Raw genomic sequence first — 12,316 nt, forward strand, 5'->3', positions numbered from 1 at the left:
CCGTGTTCCGCCGTAACAACGACGGCAGCGAGGACTGCTGGAAGACCTACCGCCGCTACTCCGACTTCCACGACTTCCACATGAGGATCACCGAGCAGGTGGGTGGCGGGGCTCCGCGGGGGGGGGGTCCCTGCTCTGGGTCCCAGGAGGTCCCAAGCAGTTTACACGTATGCGTACACGTGAACGTGGCAAGAGAGGTCAGGTTCCAGACATTACCCGGAGTCTAGCTCTTATTTAAATAATAGAAGATGATCTGCGTCAGACGCGTTCTCACTTACTGGAAACACCGTTTGGTTTAGGCGAGGGTAAACGCCAGCAACTATCTGTGAGTTCTTCTCCTTCTTTGTGTTTACTCATCTTTGAAAATATATGTCAAGGTGGTCAGTTCTAATGTGTTAAGCCGTCCCTGGAGCGAGGCTGGTCCACGCGGGCTTTGCTTTGGCCTGCTGTTCACGGCTGTAGCGTACGGTACGCGTCCAAGCAGCACTTCAGTGTTCTCTCCTCCATCGGGGAAACGTGACGCGTCCGCCAGAATGTGTCTGTAGAGGAGCTCTGCTGCTGCTGCTCCGATGGCTTCGCTCGGAAGCCCCTGCCACTGATTCAGGGCCGAGCCGGAGAGCCGGAGCAGAGCCCTATGGGAGCGCTGTTGAGCGATTTCAGTTACAACCACCAAGGTTGGCTGTCGGCGACGTGTGTCTCGTGTTTCGTTACTCTGATTGGTCGTACGTCTGTCCAATTACGTCCAGAGCCATTTCGGTCTGTGCCCGACAGCTGCCCTAGGAAATTGAAAATGAACCGAGAGGTTTAAGACTAATATGCATTTGGGAAATGAAATGCCGATGTCAGGTTAGCGTTGACCCAGATTTGAGCTGGTCTACCATTGGATTGGTGTCCGCCTGGCCAAGTCTTACTGACTTGTTCACGGTGTGGCGCAGGGTACGGTAATGATGGTGGAAATAGGGCTGGTAACACTACAAGGGGACGCTTTTACTTTGACAAAATAACCGCTAACATAATGACTCCAAAGTGTTCGCTGCAGTACGAGAACCTGACGTCTATCCTGCGGCTGCCCGGGAAGAAGACCTTCAACAACATGGACCGGGACTTCCTGGAGAAGAGGAAGAAGGACCTCAACGCCTACCTCCAGGTACGGGCTCCTACTCACGGCCCATCTCTGTGTCCAGCCTCGTGCACCGTGTGTGTGTGTGTGTGTGTGTGTGTGTGTGTGTGTGTGTGTGTGTGTGTGTGTGTGTGTGTGTGTGTGTGTGTGTGTGTGTGTGTGTGTGTGTGTGTGTGTGTGTGTGTGTGTGTGTGTGTGTGTGTGTGTGTGTATTCACTTTGTGTGCTCTCCAGTTACTGATAAACCCAGAGATGGTGAAAGCCTGCCCTACTCTGCTGCCCCACGTCTACGACTTCCTAGAGAACAAGGCCTACAACAAGGGCAAAGGAGACTTCGCACGCAAGGTCAGTGAGGCGGCCGGCCCCCCTGGCAGCCGTGGGTCTGATGGTGTGTTTTAGGATGCGGTTGAGATCTCCTACTCCTAAAGCCTCTGGCGGGGGCGTTTCTCTCCAGATGGACACGTTTGTGAACCCGCTGCGGAGCTCCATGAGGAACGTGTCCAACGTGGTGAAGGCCTTCCCCGACAGCCTGGCCGAGGGCATGAACAAGGTCTCCGACAACATGGGCCGCATGTCGGAGCGGCTGGGCCAGGACATCAAGCAGTCCATATTCAAGGTGAGCCCCCCCCCCGCCAGGAGGTCCCATGGACCCCCCCGCATCCACACCGGACTCCTTTCCTTTAAACTGATGTTGTAGTCTTCATTTTGGAGCATCATTTGTAGTAGTGTGGTGAGGTGTTGGAAACAGGAGCTGAGGACCCCATCACCCAGAGTTATTTAAAAAGATTTAGAACATGAATCAGTAAATGTTTGCATTTGATACGACTATTGATGATTAATGATTACACTTCTAACCATCCCTGGATGGAGGGACCCCCCACTCTGTGTTTCTCCTCCAGATTTCTTCCTTGTAAATGAAGAGGATTTTTCACAGCCCTTTGGGGTGCTAGGGTCAGGGGGGGGTCATAAATACATGGCCTGTAAAGCCCTTATGAGACTATTTATTAAGGGCCATACAAATACAATTGAGTTGACTGACTGCATCTATTTCGGGCCTTAGCTTATAACTCATTGATCACTCAGCGTATACATTAACACACTCGATAAATAGTCATATTTTACATAAAACTATTGAAGGTTTAACCATCTAAATCTCTCAAGTCCCCCTGGAGCTGCCCCTGTGGGCTGGTTAGGGCCCCTGTGGTCTGGTTAGGGCCCCTCTGGTCTGGTTAGGGCCCCTCTGGTCCCTCTGGTCTGGTTAGGGGCCCCTCTTGTCTGGTTAGGGCCCCTGTGGTCTGGTTAGGGCCCCTCTGGTCTGGTTAGGGGCCCCTCTGGTCTGGTTAGGGGCCCCTCTGGTCTGGTTAGGGCCCCTGTGGTCTGGTTAGGGGCCCCTCTGGTCCCTCTGGTCTGGTTAGGGGCCCCTCTTGTCTGGTTAGGGGCCCCTGTGGTCTGGTTAGGGCCCCTGTGGTCTGGTTAGGGGCCCCTCTGGTCCCTCTGGTCTGGTTAGGGCCCCTGTGGTCTGGTTAGGGCCCCTCTGGTCTGGTTAGGGCCCCTCTGGTCTGGTTAGGGCCCCTCTTGTCTGGTTAGGGCCCCTGTGGTCTGGTTAGGGCCCCTCTGGTCTGGTTAGGGGCCCCTCTTGTCTGGTTAGGGCCCCTGTGGTCTGGTTAGGGCCCCTCTGGTCTGGTTAGGGCCCCTCTGGTCCCTCTGGTCTGGTTAGGGGCCCCTCTTGTCTGGTTAGGGCCCCTGTGGTCTGGTTAGGGCCCCTCTGGTCTGGTTAGGGGCCCCTCTGGTCTGGTTAGGGGCCCCTCTGGTCTGGTTAGGGCCCCTGTGGTCTGGTTAGGGGCCCCTCTGGTCCCTCTGGTCTGGTTAGGGGCCCCTCTTGTCTGGTTAGGGGCCCCTGTGGTCTGGTTAGGGCCCCTGTGGTCTGGTTAGGGGCCCCTCTGGTCCCTCTGGTCTGGTTAGGGCCCCTGTGGTCTGGTTAGGGCCCCTCTGGTCTGGTTAGGGCCCCTCTGGTCTGGTTAGGGCCCCTCTTGTCTGGTTAGGGCCCCTGTGGTCTGGTTAGGGCCCCTCTGGTCTGGTTAGGGGCCCCTCTGGTCTGGTTAGGGGCCCCTCTGGTCTGGTTAGGGCCCCTGTGGTCTGGTTAGGGGCCCCTCTGGTCCCTCTGGTCTGGTTAGGGGCCCCTCTTGTCTGGTTAGGGGCCCCTGTGGTCTGGTTAGGGCCCCTGTGGTCTGGTTAGGGGCCCCTCTGGTCCCTCTGGTCTGGTTAGGGCCCCTGTGGTCTGGTTAGGGCCCCTCTGGTCTGGTTAGGACCCCTGTGGTCTGGTTAGGGCCCCTCTGGTCTGGTTAGGGCCCCTGTGGTCTGGTTAGGGCCCCTGTGGTCTGGTTAGGACCCCTGTGGTCTGGTTAGGGCCCCTCTGGCCCCTCTGGTCTGGTTAGGGCCCCTCTGGTCTGGTTAGGGCCCCTGTGGTCTGGTTAGGGCCCCTGTGGTCTGGTTAGGGGCCCCTCTGACTCCGTGGCTCTGTGTGTGTTCAGGTCCCTCCGCTTCTCCCCAAGTCGGACATCGACCCGGAGCACTGCCGCGTGCTGGCCCAGCTGGACGACAACGTGAGGAGAACACATTACAGCACGGTACACACTTAGTACTGCCGCGCCGCGCCTGACGTGTGTGTGTGTGTGTGTGTGTGTGTGTGTGTGTGTGTGTGTGTGTGTGTGTGTGTGTGTGTGTGTGTGTGTGTGTGTGTGTGTGTGTGTGTGTGTGTGTGTGTGTGTGTGTGTGTGTGTGTGTGTCCAGGTGGATGACAACATCCCTCTGCGCGTGATGCTGCTGCTGATGGACGAGGTGTTCGACCTGAAGGAGAAGAACCAGTGGCTGCGCAGGAACATCAAGAACCTTCTGCAGCAGCTCATCAGGGCCACGTACGGCGACACCATCAACAGGTCAGCACAGCCTCACCCTCACCCCTACCCACACTCACCCCTACCCTCACCCTCACCCCTACCCACACTCACCCCTACCCTCACCCTCACCCACACTCACCCCTACCCTCACCCTCAGCCCTACCCACACTCCTACCCTCACCCCTACCTACACCCTCACCCCTACCCACACTCCTACCCTCACTCACCCCTACCCACACTCCTACCCTCACCCCTACCCACACTCCTACCCTCACTCACCCCTACCCACACTCCTACCCTCACCCCTACACCCTCACCCTCACCCCTACTCACCCCTACCCACCCCTACCCACACTCCTACCCTCACCCCTACACCCCCACCCTCACCCCTACCCACACTCCTACCCTCACCCCTACACCCCCACCCTCACCCCTACCCACACTCCTACCCTCACCCCTACCCACACTCCTACCCACCCCTACACTCCTACCCACCCCTACACTCCTACCCTCCTACCCTCACTCCTACCTATACCTAGCGTACTACTCACCCCTACTACCCATACCTACAGCCCCCCCTCCCCAGCTGTAACTGATGGTCTTTCTGCTCACCACAGGAAGATCGTGGACCACGTGGACTTCATGACCTCCCCGGAGCAGGTGGCAGACTACGTCAAGAAGTTCAGGTACCTCCTGTCCCTCTCCCCCCCCCTCAGCACACACCTGTCATTTAGCTCACTGTGATTGGCTAGTGGGACCTGTCAGTCATCATCTGTGGCCCCGCCTCCTCTGTGTTAGGGACTCCTACTGGCCCAACGGGATCCTGGCCGAGAGCCCGCCCACCCGGGACAAGGGGACCCGCATGAGGACCCGCGTGGCGGCCAAGACCAACCTGCTGGGCATCATGCCAGGTGGGGACACACACACACACACACACACACACACACACACACACACACACACACACACACACACACAGATAGGTGCAATACATTTCTGAACACGGGTGGCACCACTGGGAGTTGAACCCTCAACCCTTACAGCAGTTTCTGCCAGTTGAGCCATGGGACCACATGTTCGAAAAAACGATAACCTGTTAAAAAGTTAAAACGTTGACATGACCCATGAATGTAAAACTGGTAGTAGCAGTACAGTCCATGGCAACAGGTCAACGTACGGCTGTCAGTGCTTGGTTCTGTGAACGTCCTTACTGTACCAACAGCCACACAGTGTTTCTTATTCTTCTGACAAATGTACTTCATGTACTGCAAGTCGCTTTGGAAAACGTCCGCTAAACGTAAACGGCAACCATCTGGTGGCCCCAACGCGCCTCGGCCTAGACAGACACTAACAACCTGACCCCCCCCCCCGTCTCGTCCCCCCGCGACCGCCGCCGCCCACTTCCTCCCCCCCCCCCCCCCCCCGCAGACGAGCTGAAGCACATCATCGGCGCCGACACCACGAGGAAGGGCATCCTGCGGGTGTTCGACATGTTCCAGCACCAGCCCATGAACCGCCGGCTGGTCTACGTGTTCCTGGAGAGCTTCCTGGAGACCATGTTCCCGCAGTACAAGTTCCCCGAGCTCTTTGTGAAGCTGCACTCGCGCTCGCCGCGCACGCACCGCTACAACCAGAAACTCAAGAGCACCACCCTCAAGAGGTGACAGGAGAGAGGAGGGGGAGGGGGAGGGGGAGGTGGAGGTGGTGGAGGAGGTGGTGGTGGTGGTGGAGGTGGAGGGGGAGGTGGAGGAGGTGGAGGGGGTGGTGGTGGAGGAGGTGGAGGGGGTGGTGGTGGAGGAGGTGGAGGTGGAGGTGGAGGGGGGAAGGGGCCACCGGGCAGCAGACTCCCGAGGCGTGAGAGATGGGCGTGGCGCAAGCGTGCACACACCCAGTCCCACGAGCGAGTAGACAGACAGACAGACGGACAGACTCGAGAACAACCACGGTGAGGTGTGTGTGTGTGTGTGTGTGTGTGTGTGTGTGTGTGTGTGTGTGTGTGTGTGTGTGTGTGTGTGTGTGTGTGTGTGTGTGTGTGTGTGTGTGTGTGTGTGTGTGTGTGTGTGTGTGTGTGTGTGTGTGTGTGTGTGTGTGTGTTCGCACAATTTCTTCCATCCTCTGGACGGCTCTCTGTCCCCCGTGGCGCCGCCCCCCCACCGTGGTGCTCCACTCTCCACTCCGACCCTCCAGAGCTCCAGAGACGTTAGAGAGACTGAAGTGAACTGGGAACAAGGCGACACTCGCCCACTGCCCTCCTGACACACACACACACACAAACAGACGTTGTTTGCTCTTCTGTGATCTTCAGTTTGGACCTTTTTGTTTAGGTGTTTAGCTTTAGCTGGCCCAGGCCGCGCCGCCCCCCCCCCCCCCCCCCGGACCAGTGGTCCAGAGAGCAGACCACATACTGTCGACGTTGGACGGGTGGTTTCTGACCTGCAGTGTAGCCCGCGTTGACCCTCCCCTGGCCTTACCCTCCTGCTTCTCTCGGCTTGCATATAGACAGATTGAGCTCCCGTTCATTTGTTTGACCTTCATGTGTTGAGGAAGATTGAGCGAATAATCACTTGGGTTTTTAGTAAATTGTGTATATTACATAATCGCATATTTAGAAAACTGATTTTGTCAGTTGCACTGGTTCAGAAGGACGACGTCTCGTTTTTTTTTATGTGACTTAACTCTCTCTGCGTCAACCTAATTCTAACGAGTTGATTAAAGGCTTCCAGGCCTTTCCAGACTGTCAGAATGCCCCATTCAACACTACTGTCAAACTACCAAAGCACCTGCACACACACACACACACACCTGCGCGCACACACGCACACACATACAAGCGCACACAAATACTCCAAACACTACTGTGCTCCATATCAGTTTTCATGGGGGTTAAAAGGTTAATCCACAATGCACTGTTCACCTTTAACCCTTTCCATTAAAGGTGGGACTAAATCTATACTGTGGTGTTGGCGGCCCTCTGGCTTTGAAAAGTGTACTACTTTAGTATAATGTTTAAGAGAATGTACTTTGGTCTGGTCTGTACTTTGTGCATTGAGAGCGTCGTGTGTCGGTATGAGCGTGCGTGCGAATGTTTGTAGCATGATGAAGTCTTTTCAGTCCGAAACTGTGCCAGTGTGCGCTAGTGAGCCAGCCTTAAAACGCTATTATTATTATATTAGTGACCAAGACGTAGCTCTCCTTGAGACACACACACACACACACACACACACACACACACACACACACACACACACACACACACACACACACACACACACACACACACACACACACACACACACACACACACACACACACACACACACACACACACACACACACACACACCAAGAAAACTGAGATTTATCCCTAATCACTTATTTTGATATTTTTTTATTTTTGTGCAATATTTTTCTTCAGTGCATGTATATTTGAATAATTGGGTACTGAAAAATAGTATGAGCATACTTCTAGAGATGAACAGGTCAAAAATAAATCAAATAACCAAGCCAACAACTTACATTCCGTTGTTGTAAGAGGACTTCTTAAATTTACCGACTTGACTTGTTACTATGTTTTTATGGTTTTTACTTTGAGTTTTTTTTTTTTTTTGGGGGGGGGGGGTGGGTTTACGTGACTAGCTCTTAAGCCAAGGTCAGACTTGGCCTAGAACAAATTGGCTAGACGTTCAGTGAGACGTTCAACACGGCTTACTGTCAGAGGGACTCTCCTCCAATGGACTGTAGAGTGACACTTCCTATGACCTCATTGAATCGCTGCTTAAAGCAGCACAGGAGGGAGTGGGGGGCAGGAAGTGTGACTACCTGCCTAGACTGTACCGGAGCCCTCCCTGCCCGTCTGCTGGGATTGGCTTGCACTGAGCAGCCCTGTTGGACTTTAATTGGCTTGAGACGAAGAGAACTTTTGAAGCTCTTGCCCTTTAAGAGCTGAGTGTCTGTCCCCATATCCGATGCAGTGACTTCCCCTCTGTGTGTCCCGGTCGGTCCGTAAAGGAACTCGTCATGCTTTTGTTTTTTAAATGCCCAATGTATATGAATCTATGATAAAAAAAAAATTGTGCATATGTGTACAGTATGTGTTAATAGTGTGCCTAAATGTACTGTCAATTCTATTTTCATATTTTTCCTTATCTACAAAAAAAAAAGAATCAAAGTCATGGTAATTTTAAGCGACTGAAGAGGTTTAAGGGTGTTTTTGTTTTTTTTCGCATCATGCATATCAAACTGCTACTTTTGGAGCAGCTGTGCTCAGATCAGTATAACACTAATAAAACAGTAACTGAGACTAACTGACCAGTTGAGTGTTTCATATATATACTCTGTAAGAGCTGTATGTACTTCAAGACCAAGAGTATTTTGGCTTTGTGTATTGCTGGGTCGTATGCAAGCATCAACTATTCTGTATTAGATTTGGTATAATAGGGAGTATTACACAACCGCCACGTTTACTTCACATGAATGTTGATTACCGAGTGTAAAAAAGCTAGTCCAACATCCAGAAAGAGACGCATACAATAAATACCTTGATAAGAGTTCCTCATGAAATTGTGATGCCATGTGCTGCAGCACCAGAACACATCGGCGGTCTCTGAAGCACCGGAAAGTTTCAATTCTGTCATCACGTTGGGGCGATTCAAGGAGCCTCCACCAGCCGGCGCTGTTCCGAACGTATTCCGACGAATGCGAACCGTTAGAAAGATGTGCAGTAAAATGGGGTACATTCGCTTTATTTTCTGTCATGCACATTTATGACAGGGAAAACACAATGTTAGGCTTCATGAACACCAGTATTGTTTATTAGAATAACCTATTTCACTTTCATTTCCCCTATTTGTAAACAATCGAAAGAATAAACAATATTGAGTGTAAAGAATAAGTAAATATTTAAATAACGTTAACATTCTTGATAAAGAAATAACTGCAGCCAACTAATCGGGATTTCTGACATTTTTATTTGACATAAACATTTGAAGGATAAATAGACAAGTTCTTACATGTATACAAAAGGTGCCATTTGGACAGATCGGGTTCGACTACGTGATAGTCAAATATAATACATTATAGTTTTGTTTCATAATGTCATTCATCTGTCGAAGACTTCTTCTGTGCTTTTCCTACAGGGTCAGCAATCACAACAATCCCCCAGGCTGCCAAACCTGCAAAAACAAGCGTTTGAACCCAATTTAAACCTGGACAGCATTCACATCATGTACAAAATAAAGCACAATCACGAAGGAAAGGTGGACCTACTAGCAGCGAAGGTGAGCTGCATGGCCAGGCCGATGGTCGGAGGGGCTCCAGTCCGCATGACGCTCTTAGCCGCTTGGAACACGTACAGCCCGCCGGCCATCAAACCACCGCCCGACAGCAGCCGGCAGCTCCAACAGCTCTGGAACCTCTCCCCGAGGCCGGAGACTCTCTCCCCGGGGCCGGGGACTCTCTGCCCGGGGCTGGAGACCGCTGCGGCTCCCGCTGTCGGCTCTGGTTCTGCTACTGACATTGCCCTGTTCTGAACTCGGCTCTAGTCCCCCCCCGACTGGTGATGATGCTTCTGCACTCGGACGACGTGCACCGCGAAGTGTACCGCGGCAGATGTGTGCACTCGGACGACAATGAAGTCGATTGATAATGAAGTAGTTACAAAATAATAGAATCGTGTTCTGTAGGGCACGGGTGTGAGGATTGTTTACAGAGCGCCTGTCAGACAACAGTTCCGGGTGTGTGTTTTTTAAACTTCCGGTGTGCACTCTGCACCTTTCAAAATAAGATCCCGCGTATTCTGCGCTCGTATGGCGCACTTGCGTATGTGCATCACATTGGACTCCATTCTTAGGGAGAAAAATGTACTTTACTTGAAATGTTACGTCTTCAATGGCAGACTTTGTGTGTCTCGGATCTCAGCAAGACAACAAACAACTAATACACTATATTGTGAAAGGATCCCCTGGTTACGTCTGTGGCGCTTGAATAGCTCGGGGGCCGTGTCGTCATTTATGGTCTAAAGTCCACTATCGGCTGGTCTGCACAACTCATCAAAAAATATGTTCCACTTAAAATCCCCCCAACTGCGGACGAGTCACTGGTTGGACAGCAACGCATGGAGACGCGTACGGTGTTAACTATGCATATCAGAGGTTTCTCGACAATTATTTGTTTTCTGATTTGCGTCTTTCCGTCGTCGTTCGGGCTGAATCCCGATGAAGTCCAGAGACCGGGTGGATCTTCGTACATAGCGGCGGTGTATGAACACCGGGTTGTGCTGACCCCCGAGCCGCACCTGGCCCGGCCGCGGGCCGCTGCGCTCCGACACATGAGGACCAACCTGGACGTGTACGAGGAGCAGGCAGCGCGGGCGTCTCGACAAGTAAATACAATCACATTGTTGTGCACCGACGTTCCCTCACCGAAGTAGTGACTGCTTCTATTACAATCTTGGAAGTAAAGTATCCGTAAAATGTACAATTTTTCTTGACGATTGTGTTTTGGAATATTGTTTTTAGTTTAGTTGTGTTTATTCATGGGGGGGGGGGACACTAGTCATCTAGTCTTCCTGAGTTCCACACATAAAACCAACAACATAACTTCCAGTGAAAGTGAGAACACATCAAGACAAAAATAATAGGCAGAAAAGCTGGTTATAACACAAAAAATACATCAAATATTACAAATAGATATGAACGTGGTTTTAAAATAGACATACTGAACGTAGAACAATACAAACGATGTCTTTTTCAACTTCCTCAGGGAGTCCAGATCCTGGTTTTTCCAGAGGACGGCATTCATGGTTTCAACTTCAGCCGCTCCTCCATATCCAGCTACCTGGAGACGGTCCCCGACCCCCGACTGGAGAGCTGGAACCCCTGCACCCAGCCGGGGCGGCACAACAACACCGACGTATGGAGACACAACAACACCGACGTACCGCTCACGTCATTAAGCGATCTGACGCCCGGTGGCGTTCTTCAATGTCATTATTGCGCTTACGCCTAGTTCCGAAGTCCTGTGCTTCAAGTACCAGTAATGACATTCAAGAACGCCATCGAGTGTAAGATTGCGATTCAATAACACAAACCCATCTTCATTTATCAACAATATTATAAAAATATTTTCATATTGTGGGGTTAATTTGCCCTCAAATTCAAGCTTTCTGCCCGAGTTCATCTCCGTCAGAAAATAGTTCCTATTGGTCAGTTGAACGTTGTTATGGAAATTAGGCTCTTGAAAGTTTAGTTTCGTGCCTTATTACTTTCTGTAAATAGGCACGCCCAGAATGGGAATTGACCAATCGGAGACCGTGCTTGCTTAAACTTGCGTGTTATTGAATCTTCATTCAAAAATGAACCTTTGGATATTTACTTTGGATCAAATCCTAAAGTACTAACGGGTTGTTGTGTGTCTCAGGTGCTCCAGCGGTTGAGCTGTATGGCCCGTCGCCACAGCCTCTACCTGGTGGCCAACATGGCCGGCCTGCAGCCCTGCCCCGCGGGCACCGCCGCCCCCGCCTGCCCCCCCGATGGCCGCTGGCAGTTCAACACAGACGTGGTGTTCAGGTGTGGTTGTGGGTTCAACTCCTCCCGTCGCTGGAGTCGCTGATACGGGGGGGGGGGAAATTGCCTGTTAATTAGTCCGGCTTTTTTTATTTGATCCTGTTCATTTCTTTATTTTATTTTGTGTGACAAACAGTTCTGACGGCCAGCTGGTCGCACGCTACCACAAGCAGAACCTTTACTTTGAAAAGGCCTTCGACGTGCCCCCGAGCCCGGAGCTGATCACCTTCGACACGCCCTTCGCCGGCCGCTTCGGCGTCCTCACCTGCTTCGACCTCATGTTCCGCCAGCCCGCCGTGGAGCTGGTGGAGCGGGTAAAGGAAGGACGCACGACGAGCACGTATGTCCTCTGAAGCAACTCCTCCCTCACCCTCCCTCACCTCCTCTCCTCCCCCCCTCCCTCACCTCCTCTCCTCCCCCCCTCCCCTCACCTCCTCTCCTCCCCCCATCACCCTCCCTCCTCTCCTCCCCCATCACCCTCCCTCCCTCCTCTCCTCCCCCCATCACCTTCCCTCCTCTCCTCCCCCCATCACCCTCCCTCCTCTCCTCCCCATCACCCTCCCCTCTACTCCCCCCCATCACCCTCCCTCCTCTCCTCCCCCCATCACCCTCCCTCCCTCCTCTCCTCCCCCCCATCACCCTCCCTCCTCTCCTCCCCCCATCACCCTCCCTCCTCTCCCTCCCTCACCCTCACCTCACCTCCTCTCCTCCCCCCATCACCTTTCCTCCTCTCCTCCCC

The 12,316-nt window shown here is 52.8% G+C and overlaps 3 protein-coding genes across 4 annotated transcripts in view; 2 read left to right on the forward strand and 1 right to left on the reverse strand.

Moving 5' to 3' along the window:
• snx13 (sorting nexin 13) overlaps window positions 1-5,703 on the forward strand; it is a 30,132-nt gene extending 24,429 nt beyond the window's left edge. Inside the window, exons 18-26 of one of the 2 annotated variants that reach the window (XM_084484526.1) lie at window positions 1-98; window positions 1,028-1,147; window positions 1,354-1,464; window positions 1,574-1,735; window positions 3,651-3,722; window positions 3,910-4,055; window positions 4,634-4,702; window positions 4,815-4,927; window positions 5,445-5,703. The exon at window positions 1-98 is cut by the window's left edge and continues 45 nt beyond it. In XM_084484526.1, the coding sequence (XP_084340652.1) occupies window positions 1-98; window positions 1,028-1,147; window positions 1,354-1,464; window positions 1,574-1,735; window positions 3,651-3,722; window positions 3,910-4,055; window positions 4,634-4,702; window positions 4,815-4,927; window positions 5,445-5,680 (1,127 nt within the window). In that variant the 3' untranslated portion in view covers window positions 5,681-5,703. The remainder of the gene's footprint in view (window positions 99-1,027; window positions 1,148-1,353; window positions 1,465-1,573; window positions 1,736-3,650; window positions 3,723-3,909; window positions 4,056-4,633; window positions 4,703-4,814; window positions 4,928-5,444) is intronic. The other variant, XM_084484527.1, reaches the window with a different exon arrangement.
• Window positions 5,704-8,962: 3,259 nt separating this feature from the next.
• LOC311365091 (distal membrane-arm assembly complex protein 1-like) lies at window positions 8,963-9,896 on the reverse strand. Its single transcript, XM_084484609.1, has 2 exons — window positions 9,281-9,896; window positions 8,963-9,186 (listed from the first exon to the last, which is right to left on the reverse strand). The coding sequence occupies exons 1-2, from the start codon at window positions 9,528-9,530 to the stop codon at window positions 9,110-9,112; spliced, it is 327 nt and encodes a 108-aa protein (XP_084340735.1). The 5' UTR covers window positions 9,531-9,896; the 3' UTR covers window positions 8,963-9,109.
• A 121-nt stretch (window positions 9,897-10,017) lies between these two features.
• The window catches only part of btd (biotinidase), a 3,416-nt gene continuing 1,117 nt past the window's right edge, over window positions 10,018-12,316 (forward strand). The window contains exons 1-4 of the mRNA XM_084484796.1: window positions 10,018-10,394; window positions 10,775-10,948; window positions 11,432-11,580; window positions 11,714-11,917. Of these exons, the coding sequence (XP_084340922.1) occupies window positions 10,128-10,394; window positions 10,775-10,948; window positions 11,432-11,580; window positions 11,714-11,917 (794 nt within the window). The 5' untranslated portion in view covers window positions 10,018-10,127. The remainder of the gene's footprint in view (window positions 10,395-10,774; window positions 10,949-11,431; window positions 11,581-11,713; window positions 11,918-12,316) is intronic.

The sequence above is a fragment of the Micromesistius poutassou genome (assembly GCF_964030765.1).
Source record: "Micromesistius poutassou genome assembly, chromosome: 20".
In the NCBI taxonomy this organism is placed as follows: Eukaryota; Metazoa; Chordata; class Actinopteri; order Gadiformes; family Gadidae; genus Micromesistius; species Micromesistius poutassou.